The sequence below is a fragment of the Hyperolius riggenbachi genome, chromosome 3 (genome assembly GCF_040937935.1).
Source record: "Hyperolius riggenbachi isolate aHypRig1 chromosome 3, aHypRig1.pri, whole genome shotgun sequence".
Taxonomy (NCBI): domain Eukaryota; kingdom Metazoa; phylum Chordata; class Amphibia; order Anura; family Hyperoliidae; genus Hyperolius; species Hyperolius riggenbachi.
The window spans coordinates 302,709,728-302,736,102 of NC_090648.1; the positions used below are offsets into that span (position 1 = coordinate 302,709,728).

The 26,375-nt window shown below is 45.8% G+C and overlaps 1 protein-coding gene across 4 annotated transcripts in view; it reads right to left on the bottom strand.

Annotated features, from left to right (window-relative positions):
- TAFA2 (TAFA chemokine like family member 2) overlaps positions 1-26,375 on the bottom strand; it is a 286,327-nt gene that overhangs the window by 33,995 nt on the left and 225,957 nt on the right. For 2 of the 4 annotated variants that reach the window (XM_068272741.1, XM_068272742.1), the window contains exons 3-4: positions 19,858-19,964; positions 5,014-5,061 (exon numbers count right to left, since the gene is read on the bottom strand). In XM_068272741.1, coding sequence (XP_068128842.1) covers positions 5,014-5,061; positions 19,858-19,963 — 154 coding nt within the window. In that variant the 5' untranslated portion in view covers position 19,964. Of the gene's footprint in view, positions 1-3,374; positions 3,455-5,013; positions 5,062-19,857; positions 19,965-26,375 lie in introns of those variants that run through there. The other 2 variants (XM_068272743.1, XM_068272744.1) reach the window with 2 other exon arrangements.

Here is a 26,375-nt window from a genome sequence, read left to right on the forward strand (position 1 = left end):
GTGTTTGTCTTTTGTCTTTATCTTGGGCTATTCTCAGTTGTTTTCTTTGATTACTTGGGCTTTTTTTTCCCAATACAATTTTGCCATTAGGCAATAGGTCAGAAGTCTTAAATTGTACCTTAGACCTTTCAAAAAAAAATAATTTATACTTACCTGGGTCTTCCTCCAGCCCCCTTTGGTCCACCTGCTCCCTTGCTATCCTCCTGGTCCTCCTAGTTATGTTGCTTCCAGCCCCAGTAAAGTTCCCAACTTAGCCTGTCAGAGTCTACTGCACACGCACAGTCCCAGACGCACGCAAATTAGACCTTGCTCCTGTAGTGGGAGTATTTTTCGCAAGTGCAGTTAGTTAAGACTGTAGCTGCGCTTGCGCAGAATGCTCCCAGCCAATGGAGGGGACTGCACTGGAGAGAGGTAACAAACTATAGTAAATGTATTACTACTACTACTACTACTACTACTACTACTACTACTACTACTACTACTACTACTACTACTACTACTACTACTACTACTACTACTACGTAAAATGGCATTTTACTGTGGTTCACAGCTATATAGCAAGCTCTGAGTACTGTATACACATTTTAAAGCAAACCTGTGATCAAGCGCTGGATAAAGGGGGACAGAAGGAGGCATAAAGGGGGACAGGGTGGCAGAGGTGGTACAGAGGGACACTGTAGGCAGAGGGACACAGTGAAGGCAGAGGTGGCACAGAGGGGGACACTGAGGGAACAGAGGGACACAGGTGACACTGTGTGTGGGGGAGGGGCAGAGGAGGCACAGAGAGGGGAACTGAAGGCACAGGGGAATAGAGGTGACACACAGGGGGACACTGGAGGCACCTGGGGGGCACATAGAAGGTACAGGGGACAGAGATGGCACTGTGTTTTGACTTAAAGGGGTTCTGTGGGGTTTCTGCTATGGATAAAAACTGCCACTTACCTCGGGCTTCTATCAGCCCCCTGTAGCAGAAATGTCCCACACCGTCCTCCTCCGATCCGCCATTTGCCCCAGCCGGTCCCGGTATGGCGCAGCACGGTGTCCAACTGCGGCTGCGCGGCCGTGCTCGCTCCCGTCTATGTCATCAACAGCTTACTGCACAGGCGCAGTAGAATAAAACTTTGTGCTGCGCATGCGCAGTAAGCTTCTGAGGACACGAACGGCAGCGCACATTATTCGTCTATGACACAGACGATTAATGCCCGTGCCAGCGGTGGGGAACGGCGCATCGGAGGAGGACGGCATGGGACATTTCTGCTACAGGGGGCTGATAGAAGCCCCAGGTAAGTGGCAGTTTTTCTCTTTAGCAAACCCCCACAGAACCCCTTTTTAGAATGGATTCAGGTGCAGTATGAACCTAAAGTCACTATCTCATTCGTTAAACTGGGACTACTTGTAATAGTTTAAACATAGCCTCCTATTTCACACAATTATTTGTATACCAAACGTGGGTGTTTGGTATAATACGGGTTAATTATAAAAAATATATATATATATATATATACATAGGTATATCTATTTCCATTGATGAACACATTTTGAAGTCAGACAATAAAAAGCAAAACTGATACATGCTGAAAAATAAGCTTGATTTACACTACAGGACACTAATCATCAGGTTTTTACCTTTATTTATTTTACATATTTTACTTAAAATGTAATCTATGTTCACACTATACTATTCCTTTCTGTCTATAAATGAAGCAGACAAGGACAAATGCAAAGTGGCAAGTGCACATCACACTCATGTAATTAGCATATCACATGAGTATAGCAGACAATCCGCTTCATTAATGGAACTGCCCTGACTGGCAATCTACAGAAGCTTGAGAACTTGTAGCCCTATCCCAGAGATGAAACAACAGCAGAAATAGTAGCAGGTGGCAGTAGCATAATTACAAAGTATGTCCCAGCCCCTGTGAAAATTTGAAGGTGGCAGCCCCCCCCCCCCCCATCAGCTCTCAGGCAAGTGGGTCCAGTTAGCAGAACAAGGGTGGAATTCATAACTCCCCCCACACCCAACAAATGTGGCACCAGTTCCCCCAACTATAACAATATCTGCCACCATAATTTCCTACCCACAGTAATTCTGTGTGGAAACATAACTCCCCCACCCCCAACTGTGGGTATATTAACTACCCCCTAAACCCCCACTGAAAACAAATGTGACATACCTAACCTACCCCCCCCCCCCCCCCCCCACACACACACACACACACACACACCTTAGTAAGAGTGACCAGTACAAAATTTCCCCCGCATCCCATAAAGTGTGGTCAGTTTAATACTTCCAACACACATACACACACACGCACACACACACACACACACACACACACACACACACACACACACACACACACACACACACACACACACACACACACAGTGAGCGTGAACAGAATAAATAGGTGTGCCCCGTTAGCACTCATGCTCTAAAGCAGTTCATTTGGGCACACTCTATTCCATGTAGAGCCTGACCTGGGTGCCACTATAGATGTAAGGCTATCACGTTTATAAGGGCACAGCAGGATTATCAGTGTAATTTGGCTGCCAGTGATAGCCGGACCTTAAATTACTTCTCCCTCCAAGTTGCTATGATTTTTAAGGGGAAATAGTATTTAACTCTGCCCATCAAAACCATGCATACTCCAAAGGCCCGCCCTGCTGTTGCCGGGGTTACTGGCACTATAGTTACACCCCTGACAGGAGGCCTGAAAAAAAGTGTTAGAAGTGGCATGCCTGGAAGGCTATTAATCTACTGTACAGCCATTGACAAGTTTTGACTAGTGATCCCAACAAACACAGCAAGTTTGGTGATGACGGTATGTCTGGGGGCTTTGCAATTAACCAAATACCAATGGAACACTGTTCTGTTTTCAGATGTGTTTTCCAGCCTGAACCTTATCATTGATTTTCTCAAAAACTACAAGGTGTTTATTTTTTTTGTACATACATTGCAACTAACCCAAACGTTTGGGCCATTGACTTAAAAGTAAAAAGGAGAGATACACTACAAACCACACCAGAAATTTGCACATTTCCCTCAACTCTAGTGAGGAAGGAATGCACACATGCAGCAGGCGAGGACCAACACATACCATGCTCTAACTCAACACTTAAGTAGTGCATGTAAGGGGAAGAGCATGCAGGCTTACTGTGTGCCATTAGCCCTCCACAGGATATTCCTGAGGAGGAGATCCACCAGCAAGCCAAAATAAAGCTGTCCCCACCTGCTGCTTACTGTGACATTCAGTCCAGTCAGAAGGAGGAGATACATCATGATGTGTCTGTTCCAACATGGGGTGAAAGCCAGGAGCAGCAGAACCATGGGCAAGAAGACCACGAAGAAGAGGATGTAACACAGTACCAACATCTTGGGAAAGGGAGCAAGACAGGTAAGCATAGTGATAAATCAGGGCACCCATCAGTTCCAAGTTGCATTCATCTTTCCTTGTCATCAGAATTGCACTTTAACAGTTGGAACCCATCAGGGGATGCTACTTTTGGTCTGAACATGGCCACTGATGCTACAGATACCGTCAGCAACATTGCCCTCCACTTTATCTGTGTTGCTGTTAAGAACACAGCCTTCTCTTTCACACATGCTGGAAAATAAAAATAAAGTACCTATCAACCCCCACTCCCCTGAGCTCCGTAACGGAATGCTAGCAATGCATGGCTGATGGCTGTGTAAACACTCTCCTACAGACTGATGAATACAGGTCACAGCTACCTTTTAGCCCATATGGGCCTGTACTATCCCCCAATACAGGATATCCAGATGACAATATTTTTTTCAAAAAGCCATCCCTGCCTTGCATGACCATGTGACTGAGAACGTGTCCATGTCACTATAACATTCTGCTGTAGAACTATCTAGACTTAAACTAACTTTCTACATCTCTGTCCCCTTGTCTCCCTCCTCCTTGGACTACTCCTCTGCCTCATCCTCATCTTCTAATGGCACTCTCTCTGTATTGCCACCAAAACAATCTATTCTATTTTAATGAAAAAAGCCTACAGTACTGCACAGGCAAAATTGTGCCATGCTGTGCAGAGACTGGTCTGCCCTGGTGACTGCAACCACACAAACAAAAGGTGCCCACTAACAATACAATTTCCCGAACGATCAACCGTACAATCTGATCACTGAAATCAATTGGAAATGATTGTTCAGGCCCACCAATGAGGGGGGAAATGATAAGCAATCCAATAAAATAAAAAAAAAAAATTGAAAATTCAGTTCGACGAACACAATGATCATTCATTGTCGACTGGCACCATTAACGGTACCCAATCCAATTGATCATTTGGTCTATCATTCTTGAAATTAAATAACTAGTGGCCACCTTAAGAGTTTGTAAAGACTCTGTTTCTCCAGGCTGACAAATGGCTGACCCCACACAACCTTTAACTACAAGGCAAGGCCATGTGTGACAATGGTGCAAATCTGCTGGCGGCCCTTCATCTTGGACAACTCATATACCTGTTGTCACAACCTATGTGCTACTGGAAAAGGCCTGGAAAGTCTACACTAATTTTCATTGGTCGTACACTGCCACCAATCACTTTGCAGAATGCTGACAACAATATAGTTGTTATTCGGAGTCATGTAGGAGTGTTCTGAGAGCAACCCTCACATATAGCACATCAAAATCATCAATGACCTTCCATGCTATAATGCCAAATGGGAGAACACATCACAGCACAAGGGTGGGAAGGCAAAAATACATTATTACATGATTTTATAGCCTTTCTTGAATACAATAGGTATGCAGGGAATGCTTTCCCACCTCCCACCCCCTGTCAGACAAGCAGGAAGCAACAGCAATGTGACCACATGCAGGAGATATCTAACAGATGTATTGTATCATGTAAAAAGTATTTTAAGTCTCAGTAAATTGTTTATATAGAATAAATGATGTACAAGACCTTTGACAATCCCACCTCATACATTGATATAAGGTCAATGAGGCCATACTCAAAACAAATTAGAGTATCTATACTTACCCACGGGTCTGTGTCTTTGCAAGCTCTTATATGATGCATATTCTGAATCTATTAACAAACAACAATGTTTTTCGAGTGTTAGTAATTTAGTGTTTTGATTTGTTTGTTTGTTTTCTAACTGTTAGCAATTAGTTAATTGTAGAAATTCAACTCAACTCAGTATAAAATCTCCCATCTCTGAAAGTGTTTGGCGAATGTGTTAAGCATCTAGTGTAACAGTGTTATCACAGGGATCTGAAATGGATCTTTAGGGTGACAGTTCTGAGCCAAGCACAGTACAGACACGCCAAGTGTTGCTACGCAGGAGGGAGGATGGACCCTGAACAAGCACAGTACAGACACGCCAAGTGTTGCTACGCAGTAGTGAGGATGGGCATCAGTGTGGCGCACGTTGGTGCAACTTCTGATGGGTTGGGTAAGGAGAGGAATAATACTTTTGACGTAGGGGAACTGGCATGCTGGATGTTTCACTGAACCATCATGACTACTATATGCACACTAGGTTCTCAGCAGAGACAGCCACAAGCATCTGACTTTAGTATAGCATGTGTAGGCATTTTTAGAGATATCTAGAAGCAGAGCTTATCTGTTTACAATCAGGTAACGTATTATATGCAGGTAATACCATTTTTACAATCTGCAGAAAACAAGACAGCACTTCACATGAAATGTAAAGGACAGGCTCCAATTATCTGATTAGATAGAGAAGTGCAATAGTAAAACAGTGTTATGTAGGTATGCAGAGCATGGAAGGGAATGGTATTAAGTGAAGGAACCTTTAGCTTAAGTTTGCATTAAATATACACCAGAATGAGTGATCATTACCACATCGGGAAAAAAATGTGTCCTTAAATTATTGTTGCAGCATATAATTTGTATTTTAGACCCTGCAGCCAGTCAGCAGGCCTGTTTCCCCACAAGTAAATTCAGTTCATTCGTTTTAGAAATTGTGTTTCTATATTTTCATTTTTACAAGTTTAATACTTTTATTTATTCTGACATTACTCATCTGTTTATCTTATTTTTGGGCAGTGTTTTTGCACAGAAAATTCCCAAGTCTGGATAAGCATCAAAAATAGACTTATTCCTCATAATAGAGTGAAAGAGGAACAAAATGTAACAATGGAAATGCCAGCTACCAGATTGACAAGCTCTTACCACTAAAATTTGATAGCTGTATCCTATGGAGCAACTTTCAAAAATGATTCAAAAACTTTTAACAAAATAGTCCTTTTGATAATATCGATGCCATTACCAATGTCATTATTTGATAGCTGCTGTTGTCATGTTCCAGATAATATAATGCCTATGCACAAAATACTGGATTTACTTTTATTCAGTCCTGTCTTTCTAAAACCATTTGACTAAATATACAGCAGTAACATAGATATGGAGGTTTAGGATATTAAAACAAAGATACTGTTCTTAAACAGGGCCGGATTTGGGGGAAGGCATGTTCCTAGGGCGACAGAATCGACCAGAATCTTAGGGACGGGTTGTGACAGGTTGACTGCACCTGTCACCAGCCCTGAGAGGAGCCGCTGCGAGTCCACAGCCGCTCCTTCACTATGTGGGCTTGAAGTGGTGCACGCTGGTGGAGAGAGTGAGCCTGCTGTGACCCCCGGGCAACGTTGTGCAGCTTTGCTCAGCGCCCCTCTCTCCCACCCTTCCCCGATCCTCCCCCCGCACGTACCCGCAGAGTAGCAGCAGAGACTTTACCTCTCCAGGCTCCAGCGCCGAAGCTTCCTGTGTCCCGCTGCCGCTGGGCGCTTCTTTCTCCAACCAGCATCTCTCCCATGTGACTCGCCGGCAGGTTACCGGCGAGTCACATGGTGGGAATCGCCAGCAAGAGAGAGAGTCGCATAGCGGCTGCGGGACACAGGAAGCTTCGGCGCTGGAGCCTGGAGAGGTAAAATCTCTGCTGCTACTCTGCGAGTACATGCGGGGGGAGGATCGGGGAAGGGTGGGAGAGAGGGACAGAAGACATGGATTGGTGTTGCCTGCCCTGCCGGGGGGGGGGGGGTGTATTTGGCGGGGGACACAGCATGGCCTTTGGCTACAGGCTACTATGGAAATGGGGAGGGGGGATGTATTTGGCAGGGGACACACCATGGCCTCTGGCTACTATGGAAATGGGAGGGGTTAATGTTAGCATCTAGCTTCCTATGCTAATTTTATTGGGGGAGGGAGATAGCATCTAGACACCTATACTTAAGGGGAGGGAAATGGGGGACAACATCTGTCTACCTATACTAAGAAGGGGGGGGGGTAGCACCAGCCTACCTTTACTGAGATACTAAGGGAGGCAGTACCTGACTACCTATACTAAGGAAGGGGGGCAGCACCTCACTACTTATACTGGGGGGCGGGGGGGGTAGCACCTGGCTACCTATACTAAAATGGGGGCAGCATCTGGCTATCTTTACTGGGGGGTCCTGAGGGCCCGTTCACACTGCACGCGTTTCCAGCCGCGTTTTGGAAACGCGTGCAGGTGGCCAAAACGCACGACATCAGACATTGCATAGAGTGCAATGTCTGATGTTCACACAGCATGCGTTCCGGACCTGTGCGGTCCGGGAACGCATGCTGCACGCAGATTTTACAAAAACGCGCGGCTGTCCCATCCACTTTTCAGTGATGGGATCAGCCACGCAACGCATACGAACGCGGACATGCGTGCGTTCGTACGCGTTGCGGTCCGCATGCGTTGCGGTCCGCATTTTGTAGTCTGAACGGGCCCTATATATTATTATTTTGGATTGCTGTACAGAGTATACATAGTCATATATCTGCATATGTATCACGTAGTGCATGTACATTTTAGTCTAGGGCCAATTTTTAGGAGGAAGCCAATTAACTTATCTGTATGTTTTTGGAATGTGGGAGGAATCCGGAGTGCCTGGAGCAAACCCACACAGACATGGTGAGAACATACAAACTCATTGCAGATGGTGACCTGGCTGGGATTCGAACCAGGGGAGCCAGCGCTACAAGGGGAGTGCAGGAAGAGTGGTTATCAGGAGGTTTTATTAAAGTGAGTCAGAAGTGAGAGGGATATGGAGGTGCCATATTTATTTCCTTTTAAACAATACCAGTTGCCTGGCTATCCGGCTGATCCTCTGCCTCTAATACCTTCAGCCATAGCCCCTGAACAAGCATGCAGCAGATGAGGTGTTTCTGACATTATAGTCAGATCTGACAAGATTAGCTGCATGCTTGTTTCTGGTGTTATTCAAACACTACTGCAGCCAAATAGATCAGCAGGGCTGCCAGGCAACTGGTATTGTTTAAAAGGACATAAATAGGGCAGCCTCCATAGCCCTCTCACCTCGGGTTCACTTGCAGGTTGAGTTTTTTAGTGTGTTCACTGGTTCACGTTAAGACTTTTTGCAGGTTGAAAAAGAGAGTGCATGTTTGGGGGTGTTGAGAGGTTGTTGGGGGGGAGGGGCGGCTGGTGACAGTGGGTCTTGGGCGGTAAAAGGTACAAATCCGGCCCTGTTCTTAAATGAATTGTGTTGTAAAGCTTGTCATACACTCTACAATGTGTTTAATAGATTAGACAGTGTCAATATAAACTTGTCATTTAAAGATATATTATTCGATTTCCAATTGATGTTTGTTGAAAAAAACAACAACACTAAATGAGCATTACCGGTAATAGAAATTGCTCTTTTCTTGTATGAGCAATGTTGGGAAGAGCAAGGGATATGATAGTTGTACTAGGGTTTTTTCTCAACAAAAGTGGAATTTCACTTGAAAGCATTTTTAAAGGGAACTCGAGGTGAGAGGGATAAGGAGGCTGCAATATTTATTCCCTTTTAAACAATACCAGTTACCTGGCAGTCCTCCTGATCCTGTCTCTCTAATAATTTTAGAAATAGACCCTGAACAAGCATGCAGCAGATCGGGTACTCTGACTCAGCAGACTCTGGTTTTACTGGATTAGCCATATGCTTGTCCCAGGGTTTTGACTCAGACACTAGTTATGTCAGAAGATCAACAGAGCAGCTAGGCAATTGGCATTTTTTACAAGGAAATAAATATGGCAGCCTCCATAATTCTCTCACCTCAGGCACCCTTTAAAAATAAAAAGTTTAAGCTTTCTTTTCCCTACAATCGGAAGCCAGAGTTTCCAGGGAGTTATGGTGATATGGAATATCCATTACATAGTTACATAATTATTTGGGTTGAAAAAAAAAACATACATCCATCGAGTTCAAGCAAAAAACATAGACCACCAGCCTGCAAATCCTTGTTGATCCAGAGGAAGGTGAAAAAACTTTATTGAACAGGATTTTCTTTCAAAGAATAAGTTGTCAGATAGTGAGGTTTTGGTTTCCAAAAAAAGTTTTACGATGAAGGTGAAAATTACCTGCAGTGGTATTAAAGGTGGAATGGGCTACACATTTCTGGGGATTTGGGCATTTCTTAGAACCATGCTGGATCTAATCTTTTGCCAGAAAAAGGCACCAGTAAAAGTTGGAGTGGGCTTCAACTTTCTGGGGATTGGGGCATCTCTTAGAATCATGCTGGATCTAATCTTGTGCCATAAAAAGGCACCAGTAAAAAGAAAAAGGCACCAGTAAAAAAACAAGGTGGGTAAGTATGATTGTGTTAACTTCATTCAATCTACTTCTGGAGGGAAAAAGATGGAAGGGAAATGTGAGGGAGTAAGTCTGTTAATTACATATAAACTCACCCAAATAAAATGAAATTATTATTATTATTATTGTTATTATTATTATTGATTTATATAGCGCCAGCATCTTCCGTGGTGCTGTAGAACAGCATACAGGGTATAACAATACAAAGTAAACAATACAACAGTTAATACAAAAGAATGGTGGATTACCGCTGATGCAGTGAACAAATCAACTAAAAAAACACAGAATACAAAAATGACTAAAAGATATTTTGAAAAAAAGGAAATGGGACTAACAGTAACCAACTACACAAAAAATCAGTCTCAAAAACACACTTTCAAAAATTAGTTAAAAAAACAACATTTTCAGCTGTCTGCACAGTGCACAATGGGCTTGATTCATTAACCTGCACAGCTAAAGCAGCGCACCTTAAAGAGGAACTGTAACGACAAAACGGCCCCTGGGGGGTACTCACCTCGGGTGGGGGAAGCCTCAGGATCCTAATGAGGCTTCCCACGCCGTCCTGCGTCCCTCGGGGGTCTTGCTGTAGCCCTCCGTACAGCTGTGACGCAATATTTACCTTCCTGGCTCCTGCGCAGGCGCTCTGATGGCTGTCGGCGCCGAAGTAGGCGGAAATACCCGATCGCCGTCGGGTCTGCTCTACTGCGCAGGCGCAAGTTTCCGGCGCCTGCGCAGTAGAGCGGACCCGACGGAGATCGGGTATTTCCGTCTATTTCCGTGCCGAAAGTCGCCACAGCGCCCCCGCTGGAGCCAGCAAAGGTAAATATTGAACTGACAGTCGGCACAGTCGCCGGCTGTTCGGAGGGCTGCGGCGAGACCCCCGTGGGACAGAGGACGGCGTGGGAAGCCTCATTAGGATCCGGAGGCTTCCCCCACCCGAGGTGAGTACCCCCCAGGGGATCTTTTTGTTGTTACAGAGTCTCTTTAATGTGAAGGCGCGGCCACTATGCATGGCTTACATAGCAGCGTGCGCTGCTATGTAAAAAGCATGCCTTCCTTAGATAGGAGTGTGCCTTCCTATACATAGTAACTATAGGCACACTCCTATCTAAGGAAGGCACGCTCCTAACATACAGGGCCGGTTCTCTTATGAAGCAAGGTGAAACATTTGCATCAGGCACAGAGATTACGGGGCAGCATGTTTGTGCTGTTTGTTTACACTAACAGCATGCAGCCAGAGTAGGAGGAGAAGTGAGAGGAGTGCAAGCGAGGTGAAGAGGTTATCATTGGGGAAAAGCAGCTTGTTGTGCTGTGTGAGGAGTCTGACAGTGAGTGAGGAGGGGGGAGGCGGGAGAGCAGCAGTGTTTCATTTGACTTGCACAGCAAAAGTAAGGAGGTGGCACTGCTGTCCTGAATGAGGATTAATGGATGGCTGAGTAATTTGTTTGTCACAGACTCACAGCCAGTCAGTGTGCTATTGTGTTGAGCTGCAGCATGTCATGTGAGAACATTAAATGAAGCAGAGTAAATTGTTGTGTGCTGTGCGATCATTCTAAATCAGGGGTGGAGGCGAATCCTCACAAGTTTGCCTCTGGTAGCAAAAAGTCTAGAACCGGCCCTGCTTACATAGCAGTGAGCGCTGCTACGTAAGGCATGCATAGTGGCTGCTCCTTCACATTAAGGTGTGCTGCTTTGACAGTGCAACTTAATGAATCAAGCCTATTGTTCCTATAATGGCAAATGAGAGAAGATAAAGTTTTTAAGGGCCTTGGGGTTTTTAACGGGCATACTGTCACATCACATCTCAATACAGCACAACAGAAGCAAGGTACAATACATATATTGTGAATTTTATATAGATACTGTGACAATCCAGCCCCGCGATCCCGTCGAGATCTGCTCCCGTTAGCGTACGCAGGAAGTACGGGCGCAGACGGACAACGAGACCGGTTGCTGGATCGTCAGAGGTAAGAAGAAAAGGGCGACAGAGCGTGCCGATCCCGTCTAATCTGCTCCCGTTAGCATACGCAGGAAGTACGGTGAACAGACTGACAATAAAGATTGGTCGCGCAGCTGCCGACAATATGTAATGGGACAAACATCCACCAATCCCGTATTACTAGGCCACTGTTGCCATGCAGGTCTCATGCACTAGAGACTGCTGGAGGCAAATTCACTGTGTGCGTAGTAAACGGTTAAGATTGGTTGGAGGTGCCCATACATGTACAATTTTGATTGTATATACAATCTGTAAACTAAAAATATCGATTTCGCGCTGGAAATCGGGTAAATACACTGCCACCACTGTCGGGTTGTATGGAGCCGACAGTCTCCAACGCTATCATAATACGGTAGCCAGCCCAATCGCGTTCAACACGCTCAAGTCACCGTTCGGGGAATAGTCACTTCCGACGGCTTAAAGACTGTGAGCAATGTGACGTTAAAGAAAGGTTACTGGGTCCCTATATGATGCAATCTCGAATTGTATTTACAATCGAGAAACGAAAGTTATCGATTTCGCACAGGAAATCTGGTACTAGCTAATCCTAGAAGGAAGAAACGGTTATTTACAACCTAGCTAGCAAATCAACAATCATAAGCAAATCATAAAACAATGCGGTAGTATGACTGACTCTTCAGAGGGCAGATTCGTTATAGCAGCACTCAGATGACCAGAACAGGCACAAGACTGAACGATAAAATCGTTAGTTTATTTCTAAACTACATACACACAGCTTATTTTAGAATAGATTGATTGGACAGATGTTATGATCGCTTCTGCAGCGTTTACTGCTGACTGCACTGGTATTGCAAACCAAGCAGTTCTAATGTCATTACATGCATTTGCTTGCATAGTTTGGTTTGCACTTAAACTAGTTGCTGATTCCATCTGCAGTCGCTCTGAAGTTTATGACAGTTTAATATGCTTTTGTGTAAACAAACATTGTCTGCTGCAGTGGAGGGGCGGTCCCTTTCCTGCAGGCTGCATATCATTGTCTGCCTTTTCCTGCTATCAGCCTGTGATTAATTACCATTCACTTGTGTGGGAATCTGCAGGTCTGCTCCCATTGGATGACCTCAGTATAAAGAACTGCTTCCTGCAATGCCTCATGGGCTATCATAGTTTCAGACTCTATCTGTTACTCTGCTCGTGCCCCACCTCGTTCCTGGTCCGTGTGGACTGCGCTGACTCCTGCGAAGGGGTCAGCGAGTCCTCCTAGTTCTGCTCTTGTTCTAGAAGTTGCTACTTGCTTGTCTTGTGTCATATATTGGTTCATCGCCAATATATACGCATACTTGCGCATTTTGTTATTTTCCTTGTATTCGTGTTACGTTAATATATCAGTGTCGCTGATATATACGTACACGAACTGTTTATTTCCTGTGTTCAGTTAGTCAGTTTTCCAGCACGTTTTGGTAGTTTGCGCGTATCGTGAACACCCGTGCTGAGCTAGTTATCCTGTTCCTGGTCCTGTTTGTGGATTGCGTTCATCTCTGCGAAGAGATAACGAATCCTTCTGAATCCTGTTCCTGGTCCTGTTTGTGGATTGCGTTCATCTCTGCGAAGAGATAGCGAATCCTTCTGAGTCCTGTTCCCTGTATTACTTCAGTCTTAGTCAGAGTTCCTGCTTATGTCATATATCGGTTCATTGCCAATATATACATATGTTAGTCAGACGTTACGAATAGTTTCATTGATAGCTGTAATTGTAATACGCTAGGAAAACATACTTATTGTATATTTATCTGTGTTACGTTCATCTATCTCGATCCTGCTATTCCTGTCTCTCCTGTCCTGTCTTTGTGAGGCACGCCATCGCCGCAACGCATTGGCTGCCTCATTCCAGTCTGTCTGGTCTTGGACGCTTGCTGTCACTAAGTAATCGCTAGCTAGCAAGCGTTCATTCTGTCTACCTGTCCTGATCTCCTCAGTCCTGGTTTATGCGCTCAGCGCTACTTTGCGCTGAGACGTTATTACGAAAGTGTTTGTGGCTGTTCAGATCTGCACCGGCTCTGTGCACCACAATCTCCTATTGGAGTCAGTCCTCTCCTCCACTAAACTGGGGATATCCTGATCCCTTGTGCTGGTGTGTGTACCTCCTTCACGTCAGCTTATGTGTTGTATGCTGACTGTGGAGATTACACCCCCAAGCTTAACATTATGATAGCCCCATTACCAATCCCCATTGTGGGGGGGGGTTCCCAGCAAAAATGACACTGTTTGTTATGGTTCCTGTTCCTTTAAGAAATTTGAGAAGCTCAATTCTGAAACAGAAAATGAGTTTTTTTCTGAATGTGCCAGGTTCCTGGCCAATCCTGAGCTCCAGGCTACTCCTGTTTCAACGTGGGCCCCCCAGCTAGTTTATGTTTTATTTAAGGGAAGATTGTTTCAGTGGGCCTACGATGTCTTGGATCATACCAATTTAAAAGAAAGACCACTGGAATTTCTAGCGTTTGTGATCCATAACTGGCTGCGCAAAACCGATTTGCCTAGCCCTTTTGATAAGCTCCTGGCAGCTTGTCAATCAGCTGCTCCTTCTACTGCCTACAAAAATAATCAGCAAGCAGATAATTGTTCTGATAACTTTTCTTCTGCTAAGGCAGCAGGGTCTAAAGCCAAACGTAAACGCTCCAAAAGAAAAGCGTTACAATCAGCGGAGTCGTTGCCCTTGGCGACTGCGCATCAGATCTGTAACGAGACTCCACCATTAGCAGATAATGAAATTCAGTCACCATTCAGGGGAGTCAAATGGACCTATGAAACTACTAATGAACTTTCATTGCTAGCCAGGGAAAATAAAGGTTCTTGTTTAAATGAATTATCTGAATATGATTATGAAGATATATTACAGAGTATTGAACAGATCAATTTATTCGTGCAGCAAGGGAAATTTGCATACACTACAGTTCAATACTTGCTACAGGTATTGGAGATCCTTAGGAATAAGAAATCGGCCAATCACCTGCTAAATAACCCAATGTATGTTTCTGCCACTAACACATTTGCAAACTATGACCAGCCGGAATGCTCAGCTGTTAAATATGCATGGGATCCTCCATTTGAGAAAGGAGAGATGGAAGCTCTGGTCTATGAATGGAAGAAAGATGCAAGTTCATTTTGTCAGTTTTACAGTGCAAAAAGTGAATTAGTATTGAATGCATGCATTAAGTCTGCTTATAACCTAATAAAAACTGGTGTGTGTGGGTATGACTTTGTGGCTCCATTGATCGATGTGTGGAGAATGATTCTGGACGATTTTTATGCAATTCAATCAGTTGATACCAGGGAAGACACACTGTCAAGTGGAGATTGTTCCACTTCCTCAGTTCCTGAGGACTCGCCTGCTTCAGCACCTTTGGCTGATTCAGCGAGTGATTCTGAGCTCCTTTTGTGTGAAATTGAAGTTCCTGTAATTCCACCCTGTACCATGGATAACTCAGTGTTACTTCCCAGTAAGACAGAAATTACTAATACTTCCTTAATCTTGCCCTGCACAAATTTCTCAGCAGAGGACCCAGAGGTCCTGCTGACTTTCGAGTCCAGCCTAGCCAGTACTCATGACTCTTTGTTTAGTGAAACAGACACCAGAAAAATCTTGCCTGTCTCTGCAAACACTTCTGCAGAAATTACCTGTGTTAATAAAGTTCAACTCCTGTCTGATCCAGCAGATGCCAATAGATGCACTACATCAGTTTCCGAGTCCCAGCAATCCTGTCTAGTAAACTCAGAACCCCAGCATCTGAATTTTCCAATTTTACAAATGAATGGTGATTCAGATGCGCAAACATTGTGTCTTGATCTTCCTGTTTCTACACCTCGCTCTAGTTTTGTGAATAGCTCAGAGCATCTGCTATGTGAACCTGAAATCGCAGAATTATTACCTTGTTCAGAAAATTTTCCAATAAGTTTGCCCTGTACCATGAATTGTGCAGTAGATCTCTCCAATGAAACTCAGGTCACAGAATCATTATGCTGTCCAGCAGGTGCTTCCATGGTTTTGCCCTGCAATATGGACTGTTCAGTGATCCTGTCCAGTGAAGCTGTGGTCGCAGAGTCTTATGCTTCACCCAGTACTTTGGATACTTTAAACCCTTTAGCAGAGGAGGCTGAAGCACTGCTTACCTCAGTTGGTGTTGCAGTAATATTCACTTGTCTAGCAGCTGTTTTGGAATTACAGTCTGCTCTAATAAAACTTGATGAATTTCTGCCCAGCGAAGCAGAAGCCATTGAAATATTGTCCTCGTCAGCAAGTGTGTTAGATACCTTGCCCTGTACACAGTCTGATTTAACCAATGTTGTTGAGTCCCTCTCCAGTGTTGTAACAGCCGAGGAACTCCAGCCCTGTCCTCTGAATGTTTCAAAAGTCTTGCCCTGTAACATGGATAATTCTGACTCGCTGGAAAAAATAATAGAAATCTCAGAATTTCAGTCCGGGTTAATGAGTGTTTCTGAAACCCAGCCCTGTATCCTGGAAAATTCTGGTTCTCTGGCCGGTGTGGCAGAAGTTCCAGAGCCCCCTTCCTGTCCAGTGAGTTACTCAGTTTTGCCTAGTTCAGTGGGGATTGCTGCAATATTGACTTGTTTTGCAGCCCTTCATGAGCTCCAGTCCAGTGTATTTGATGAGTCTCTGTCTAGTCCAGAAGAAGCTATGGGAACCCTGTCTAGTTCAGTGCATACATCAGAAGATTTGCCCTGTCTTGTAAATGCCCCTGAACATGATTTGTTAATAACCCTGCTGGAATCAGCGACATCTAAGTCTGATCCTGCAGTTTTTAGTGAGAATCCAGTAACTATGAAGTCTAGTCATGATGAATTTTTTTTGCCCAGTTCTGGTTTCGGTCCTGTCTTGACTGACTTTGAGGTTCGCAGTTCCTTGACATGCCCAGAGGTTTCTCTTGTGCCGGTGTGCCCAGATGTGCTTCGTATGCCAGACTGCCCAGATGTGTCTGTGTTAGCGTGCTCACGTGCTTCCCTAGTGGAGACATGTTCTGATGTTGCCGGTTGGCCTGCATGCCCGGAGATGGTTCTGGTCCCTAAAAGCCCTGATCTTGATGTTTGTCCTTGTGACCCTGACTCTGGAGTTGCCCTGGGTTCCATAGGGGTTCTTGATAGTTCTCCATGTGAGCCTAAGGGGCGTTCTGACCTGTGGGGATCTCTTTGGAGCTTCCAAGTGTTCTGGGAGATCTCTGAGGAAACTTGTCCTGGTACCTTGGACTGGTTCAACGGTGGGTTTTGTGTTGGTAGGGACAGTTCCGGTGGGCATTGCAAAGGCTTTGGCGTTTTTGGACAGTCCTTGGAAGGCGGTGGGTATCGCGCAGAGAGTTTCTTGGGGTTGTTTTCTGGAAGTCGTGGTTCTGATGGGTGTCACACTGAGGCTTGTAGTGCTGACGGGCATGGTTCGGTAGGTTCTGGTTCCAATTGGTCTAGTTTTGGTGAGACTGATTCGGGAATTTGGTTTTGTCGGACGGATCCGACCTTCATAAATTTTCAGTCAGATCAGTTTGCTGGATTTCCCACTTCTGATTTTTTGGTTTGGGTGGTTCAGGAGAAATATGTCAGTTTTCATGGGCGTCCAGAGGCCGCGTTTAAGGGAGGGGGTACTGTTATGATCGCTTCTGCAGCGTTTACTGCTGACTGCACTGGTATTGCAAACCAAGCAGTTCTAATGTCATTACATGCATTTGCTTGCATAGTTTGGTTTGCACTTAAACTAGTTGCTGATTCCATCTGCAGTCGCTCTGAAGTTTATGACAGTTTAATATGCTTTTGTGTAAACAAACATTGTCTGCTGCAGTGGAGGGGCGGTCCCTTTCCTGCAGGCTGCATATCATTGTCTGCCTTTTCCTGCTATCAGCCTGTGATTAATTACCATTCACTTGTGTGGGAATCTGCAGGTCTGCTCCCATTGGATGACCTCAGTATAAAGAACTGCTTCCTGCAATGCCTCATGGGCTATCATAGTTTCAGACTCTATCTGTTACTCTGCTCGTGCCCCACCTCGTTCCTGGTCCGTGTGGACTGCGCTGACTCCTGCGAAGGGGTCAGCGAGTCCTCCTAGTTCTGCTCTTGTTCTAGAAGTTGCTACTTGCTTGTCTTGTGTCATATATTGGTTCATCGCCAATATATACGCATACTTGCGCATTTTGTTATTTTCCTTGTATTCGTGTTACGTTAATATATCAGTGTCGCTGATATATACGTACACGAACTGTTTATTTCCTGTGTTCAGTTAGTCAGTTTTCCAGCACGTTTTGGTAGTTTGCGCGTATCGTGAACACCCGTGCTGAGCTAGTTATCCTGTTCCTGGTCCTGTTTGTGGATTGCGTTCATCTCTGCGAAGAGATAACGAATCCTTCTGAATCCTGTTCCTGGTCCTGTTTGTGGATTGCGTTCATCTCTGCGAAGAGATAGCGAATCCTTCTGAGTCCTGTTCCCTGTATTACTTCAGTCTTAGTCAGAGTTCCTGCTTATGTCATATATCGGTTCATTGCCAATATATACATATGTTAGTCAGACGTTACGAATAGTTTCATTGATAGCTGTAATTGTAATACGCTAGGAAAACATACTTATTGTATATTTATCTGTGTTACGTTCATCTATCTCGATCCTGCTATTCCTGTCTCTCCTGTCCTGTCTTTGTGAGGCACGCCATCGCCGCAACGCATTGGCTGCCTCATTCCAGTCTGTCTGGTCTTGGACGCTTGCTGTCGCTAAGTAATCGCTAGCTAGCAAGCGTTCATTCTGTCTACCTGTCCTGATCTCCTCAGTCCTGGTTTATGCGCTCAGCGCTACTTTGCGCTGAGACGTTATTACGAAAGTGTTTGTGGCTGTTCAGATCTGCACCGGCTCTGTGCACCACAATCTCCTATTGGAGTCAGTCCTCTCCTCCACTAAACTGGGGATATCCTGATCCCTTGTGCTGGTGTGTGTACCTCCTTCACGTCAGCTTATGTGTTGTATGCTGACTGTGGAGATTACACCCCCAAGCTTAACAACAGAGAGAAGAGAGGAAGAGAAACAGAATGAACAGAATGTCTGATTATATACAGTTCAAATACCGTTATTGGTAGTCCATGCGGCAATCGCAAGTCTTTGGCGAAAGTCCCAAAATGGCGGTTGCCATGCGGCCAACAGGCCTTTGTTAGAATTTCCAAGATGGAGGTTGGCCCGTGTCCCTGCGGGCTGCCAGGATGTTACTCGGCATCAGATTGAAGGTAAAGGACACTGAACTTTTGTGTCATGTCAGTTTTGTTCCTCCCTGTAAGTGGGGGGAGTTATGACACGTACAAGTCCAGCCTTGTGCAATTTGAATAAGGCAGTGCCCCTTTAGGCAGGGAGAAGTTTGGGCCAATTCATATTTTGCCCGCTCTCGGCATGCCCGTGGGTAATATCAGGAAACCGAATAAATATTCATAGTCAGCACAAGTAGTTGAATCCGTTAATACCAAACACGAGGAGTCTGGATCGCTAATAGCACCGTCCCTCACTTTCACCTTACTGGCACTAGTTCTGAAAGCTCTAGAGGGCTGAAAATCTCTCAGGACCAGTGTCATGTGGAATCTAATAAATTCCGTGAATTTGAGGGGACTGCGATCTTGGGAACACCAGAAATATTACCAAATTGTGTCTATTTATTAAATACAGTTTCTACAGTTCTGTTGAATCCTTGGGTGCCGCCAGATGGCGTGATAAGGATCATTCCTGTCTCCTTTCAACTCAGGCCACAAGGCAGCTATCTTGGACTCATGCTGGGTCGGGGCCGATCAGGCTGGAGAAAGCTACCATTTATGAGCTTCTGTCAACTGATATCTACCCTTCACCTGATGGATGAGGTCATAAACACCTCAGGGGGTCCCCTGTGCTGGCCGAATCTTCCAACAGGAGGCTAATTAACTGGCCATGAAAAGATTTCTCCAGCCCTTTGGTGAAGGGAAAAAAAAGTGTATTTAAACCAAAAACTGTCAGTTTGGTGGGTTTGCGCAGAACTAGCGTTGGTAGCTCCATGACGCATTCGATATGTCATCGACGGCGTCGGTTTTTAACGGGCATACTGTCACATCACATCTCAATACAGCACAACAGAAGCAAGGTACAATACATATATTGTGAATTTTATATAGATACGTACTGATAATAGATGACACATCTATTGAACTGATGACATGCTGCAATATGCTGTATCATAATGTTTTATTAAAACAAACAAAACATGTAAGCCATCAGAGTACACCTTACCTTTTGGATGAACTGCCCCAACCGTTAACTTTCCCCAGATTGTTCCGATAAATATTATCATAAGAAATGTCCCCTTCGTTGCCTTCTGCAGATATCTTTTATTCATTCTGTTAAAATACATTAAATAGTACTTTACCATGCATTATATTTATAGGAACAATCAAGATAAGTACCACTTAACATTAGTGAAACCCATAAGCACATATAATGAAAACAGTGTCTTTAAATATGTCAGTTTGAGAGGTTTGTAATATATAGTAGTTGGTTGTGTTATACGTAGCTGGTTTTATACGCCTGTACATCCCATCTCTAAAGATTCAAATATTTCAATGAAAAGCATTGGTCACAGGAGCACCCTTTTAATTAATGCTCATTAAAGTAGATTTTAACGAGGTTTTAATAATTACGTAGTAATGCAATATTCAAACCCTCATAATATAATCATAATAATACGCAGTAATTGGAGGATTAAAAATACAAATTTTATTATAAAAAAAGGCTTTTCATTTAACTTTAACTTAAATAAAGAACTCAATTCACAGGAGAACTCAGCATATTTTATTTGAATAAAAGGGTGATTTTATGAAGCTGTTTAGTGAAAGCGGTTGGGTGAGGAGTAATGATGGCCCGAACCTCCGATTTTCGGTTCGTGAACTTCCGCAAAAGTTCGGTTCGCGCTAACTTTCGCGAACCGCAATAGACTTCAATGGGGAGGCGAGCTTTGAAAACTAGAACACTTACAGGGAGTGTAATTAAAGTACTGCTTCACACTGACACACCAAACTCACTGTGTAACGCACCACTTATCAACTTTCAATGGTTCTTTCTCTACCATTGATAAAGCTTACATCTATTTTTTTTAATTACATTTTCTGCTAGCTGTTCAGTACCTGCAATGAGAATCTGTTATGGAGGGCAAGTCTGCCATTGTGAGTGACCACGGGTAATGGCCGGGGAATCAGGGTTCGATTCCGGTCTGGAGTGGGAGCCTGAGAACTGGCTACCACCACCACACATCCAAGTAAGGACCCATTTGCTGTATAAGTAATGTACCTGCCCTGACAGTGCTTTGCAGACCAGGCATTTGTGGTCAGATGGACCCTTGACCCAGCGCTGTGTGCCAGAGATGACACCACTTGCCTTTAACTAGAATCTGTAATGGAGGGCAAGTCAGCCATTCATTCAACTGTGTGAATCTTTCGATAGTACTTTCTCAGTAGCATGGTGACCACGGGTAATGGCCGGGGAATCCTGGTTCGATTCCGGTCTGGAGTGGGAGCCTAAGAAACGGCTACCACCACCAGACATCCAAGGAAGGCAGCAGGCACGCTGTGGGCAAAGGAGCAGGAACGGCTACCACACATCCAAGGAAGGCAACAGGCATGGCATGCACTTCCCGAGGTAGTGACCAAAAATAACAATACAGCAGGACTTTCGAGGCCCTGCTGTATATGAAATTGATCGACTTTACTACCTGTAATGAGAAGGAGGGTGAGTCTGCCATCCATTCAAGTGAAAGGTATGCACTGACTGCCAGGTATAATACAATGTGCAGTCACAGATGCAGTGAAAGGTATGCAGTGACTGCAAACAGCTGTTTGTGTAGTGACGGCCGTGCTGGACTGGTGTGCACCATGACGAGAGTGCAGGTGATGGCGGTTTTCCAGCCCATATGGTCGCCGGGCTGAGGTAGCTGAATGACAGAACAGTGACTGTCCAACTGATCAAATTTGGTCTGTCCACAATGAAGCAACAACCTTATTATCGTAGGTGTGCCCCCCCCCCCCTCCGAGACACTTATATAGCCGGCGGTCATTGCTTCATTGTGATACGCAAGCCCCTTCACCGTGGCAAGGTAATGATCACGAAGGGGAATTGGCACATGTACATGCCTTTTGTTTTGTTGTTGTAGCTGCAGTGCAGCCAGAAAAATAAGGCAAGCATGTACACGCACCAGAAAAATTATTATATGCTAGCAGCGGCCTTAAAAATTCAGGAATTCACCTGGAGTCCTGGACCGTTGGTGATGGCGGAGAAGGCAGTCAAGCGACCTGCGGGCAGAAGTGCTGTGTGGGGAGCGACTTAGTCTTGAGGCAGGCAGTCACACGGCGTGCAGGCAGAGATGCTGTGTGTGGGGACAGACTTTGTCTTGGGGCGGGCAGTAGGCCTCTGGGATCCATGCCTCATTAATTTTGATAAAGGTAAGGGACCGGACACTTTTGTGACTCAGGCGACTTCTCTTCTCAGTGACAATGCCTCCTGCTGCGCTGAAGGTCCTTTTTGATAGGACACTTGAGGCAGGGCAAGACAGAAGTTGGATGGCAAATTGGGACAGCTCTGGCCACAGGTCAAGCCTAGACACCTAGTAGTCCAGGGTTCATCACTGCTCACAGTGTCTACATCCACACTTAAGGCCAGGTAGTCAACTACCTGCCGGTCCAGGCGTTGGTGGAGGGTGGATCCGGAAGCGCTAAGGCGAGGCATTGGACTAAAGAATGTCTGCATGTCCGACATCACCATGAGATTGCTGAAGCGTCCTGTCCTTGCCTGCGTGGACATGGGAGAAGGATTACTGGCAGTGGTACCTTTATTGCGTTGTGCTGTGACATCATCCTTAAACGCATTGTAAAGCATAGTTGCCAGCTTGTTCTGCATGTGCTGCATCCTTTCTGCCTTCAGGTGAGTTGGTAACATGTCCGCCACTTTTTGCCTATACCGAGGGTCTAGTAGCGTGGCCACCCAGTACAGCTCATTCCCCTTGAGTTTTTTTATACTGGGGTCCCTCAACAGGCTGGACAGCATGAAAGACGTCATCTGCACAAAGTTGGATGCAGACGTACTATCCATCTTCTCTTGCTCTTCCTCAGTGACAGGTCAGGTAAGTCCTCCTCCTCCCCCCAGCCACGAACAATACCACGGGAACGTTGAGCAGCACAAGCCTCCTGCGACGCCTGCTGTGGTTGTACTTCTGCCGCCACCTCCTCCTCCAAAGAAACACCTTCTTCATCATCTGAGTCTGACTCCTCTTCCCCACACGACTCTTCCTCCTCCTCCCCCCTCTGTGTTGCCACAGGTGTTGAGGAAACATCTGAAAATTGATCCCACAACACTTCCTCCTGTAACTGTTCCTCTTCACGCTCCTCCACAGCTTGATCCACCACTCTACACACAGCACGCTCCAGGAAGTAAGCGTACGGGATCAAGTCTCTGATGGTGCCTTCACTGCGACTCACCGGGTTGGTCCACTCCGCATGAGCCTGCATGCATTTCGCATCAGTGTCCAGTTGTTGGGCCAGAACATCCCCATCTCCCCAGATTGTGTCCTCCTACTGAAATTGTAGAGGTACTGTGTGACGGCTTTCTCCTGTTCTAGTAGGCGAGAGAACATAAGGAGGGTCGAATTCCAGCGAGTCAGGCTATCGGAAATGAGGCGTCTCACCGTCAACTTGTTTCTCCGCAGAATCTCGGCAAAGTGTGCCATGGCTGTGTAAGACCGCCTGAAATGCCCACACAACTTCCTGGCCTGCTTCAGGACGTCCTCTAAGCCTGGGCACTTTGACACAAATCTTTAAATGACTAGATTCAGCACATGTGCCATGCAGGGTGCATGTGTCAGCTTTCCCAAATTCAACACGGAAATGAGATTGCTGCCGTTGTCACACACCACGTTGCTGATCTCCAGCTGGTGCGGGGACAGCCACTGATCCACCTGTTTGTTAAGAGCAGCTAGGAGAGCTGGTCCAGTGTGACTCTCCGCTTTGAGGTAAGACATGTCTAAGATGGCGTGACACCTTTGTAGCTGGCATGCAGCATAGGCCCTGGGGAGCTGGGGCTGTGTAGCTGGAGAGGAGATCGCAGAACCAGTAGAGTTGAACTGCCACTCAGCCAAGGAGGAGGAGGATGACGACAGTGAAGAGGATGTAGCAGGAGGAGAGGAGGTGTCACAAGTTGGTCTGCTGCACAGCCACATACTCCCGGCTTGCCATCGGTCACCAGGTTGACCCAATGGGCTGTGTAAAATGTACCTGCCCTGACCGTGCTTGGCAGACCAGGCATTCGTGGTCAGGTGGACCCTTGACCCAACGCTGTGTGCCAGAGATGACACCACTTGCCTCTCAACTTCACGGTACAGTTTGGGTATCGCCTTTTTAGAGAAATAATTGAGGCCTGGCATCTTCCACTGTGGTGTCCCAATGGCCACAAATTTACGGAAGGCCTCAGAGTCCACCAGCTGGTATGGTAACAGCTGGCGAGCTAACAGTTCCGCCAAGCCAGCTGTCAGACGCCGGGCAAGGGGGTGACTGGCAGAAATTGTCTTCTTCCACTCAAAGATTTCCTTCACAGACACCTGGCTGCTGTGGGCAGAGGAGCAGGAACCGCTCAAGGTCAGAGGCGGAGTGGAGGAGGGTGGCGGTGAAGGTGCAAGGGAGAAAGCAGCTGAAGATGATGCACCTGAAGGAGGAAGAGTAGAAGGAGGGTGGATTTTCTTTTGTGTGCTGCTTTTCCTCTGGTGCTCTTCCCATTGCAGTTTGTGCCTTTTCTCCATGTTTCTTCGTAAGGCACTTGTCCCTACGTGGGTGTTGGCCTTTCCACAGCTCAGTTTTTGGAGGCAGAAAGAGCAGATGGCATTGCTCCGATCTGAGGCAGACACATTAAAAAATTTCCAAACCGCTGAGCCCCCCTGGGGTGATGGCACTATGGTGGCATCAGCAGCTGACGTTGAATGGCATGGTGGCTGGCTGTACATAGGTGGCGATACATGGTGCCGGACACTGCCACCAGCTGTTTCTGACGATGAGCTCCCTCTACTTCTTTCAGGAACTCGTCTTCTCCTACTCCTCTCTGACTCCCCCTCTGAACTGTCCCCCTGTTTATCTCCTCTATTGGGAACATACATGGGATCCATATCATCGTCATCATTATAATCATCCTGCCCAGCTTTGTTTGCCTCAGACACCTCCAAAACTGCACCAACAGCAGGTACTTCATCATCCCCCTCCGCACACGTTATGTCCATAGTGTAGCCTATGAGGTGGTGTAACTTGCTTAGCGCCTTCGTCTGGTTGTAACAATAATGGTTGTGCATCAGTGATTTCCCCACCAAATAACTCCTGCAAACTGTCAAATGTAGCGGATTTGGTACTTGGAGTAGCGCTGGTGGCTGTGGAAGATGAGGTGTTCTGTGTTAAATAGTCAACCACGTCCTGACAATCTTGGGAGTTGATGGGATGTGCCTTCTTCTGAGCACTGTACTTTGGTCCAGGGCCGCACAAAATCACATCACCACGACCTCGCACAGACCTGCCGGGTGGCCTTCCTCTGGGTCTGCCTCTACCTTTTTTGTCCGTTTTGTCCATATCGGGGGGGATGAAGTGAAAGGTATGCACTGACTTGAGTAATACAATGTGCAGTCACACAGGTGCAGTTAACAGCTATGCATGGAGGGGTATATCACACTGCGTGCACTCACGTAGGTGGGTGGGTGCACTGAAGTGAACAACAGGTAGTAGTAGGTATATGCAGTGATGGGTATTACAATGTGCACCTGTCACACACAGACAGGTACCGGATAGGCACAGTGACACTGCATGCGCTCACGTAGGTGGGTGGGTGCACTGAAGTGAACAACAGGTAGTAGTAGGTATATGCAGTGATGAGTATTACAATGTGCAGCTGTCACACACAGACAGGTACTGGAAAGGCACAGTGACAATGCGCGCGCTTAGGTGGGTGGGTGCACTGAAGTGAACAACAGGTAGTAGTAGGTATGTGCAGTGATGGGTAATGTGCACCTGTCACACACACAGGTAGTCACTGAATGTGCTGGGCCTGGCAGTGGCACACACAGTAGGAATTACCAAGGCTATCTATGCAACACAAGTGTCAGTGGGACACACACACACAAAAAAATAGATCACAAGAACAAGATTAGCTCTCAAAAGAGCTGTTGTGGGGTGCTTTTTTAGCAATAAGAATCAGCAAGGAGCAAGCTAAGAAGCCTACAAGAGCCTAACTAAGCTTTCCATATGAGAGTCTGCAGCAGCTATCCCTTCACTAATTACTGCAGGCACACGAGTGAGTGAAAAGCCTGACACTGCCTGCCTTTTATAAAAGGGGGGTGGGGCTCCAGGAGGGAGTGTAGCCTAATTGGCTGCAATGTGCCTGCTGACTGTGATGTAGAGGGTCAAAGTTGACCCTCATGATGCACTATGGGGGCGAACCGAACTTCCGGAAAAGTTTGCGGTTCTCCACAATCGCGAATCCCGGAAGTTTGCCGGAAACCGTTCGCTGGCGAACCGTTCGGGCCATCTCTAGTGAGGAAGTGACACAGCTGCTTTCATTATACACATAACGCTGGTTGAAATATAAAGGGTTCCTTTCATAAGGACCCCGGATGTGAGTTTTTACTGTGTTGTTTATTACTGCACTTTAGTGTTTTCCCTAAAAAAGAAAAAAATTGCCACCTGTAGAGTTGACAAGTAAGTGGATAATACCCCTTTTCTTATTCACCAAAAAGT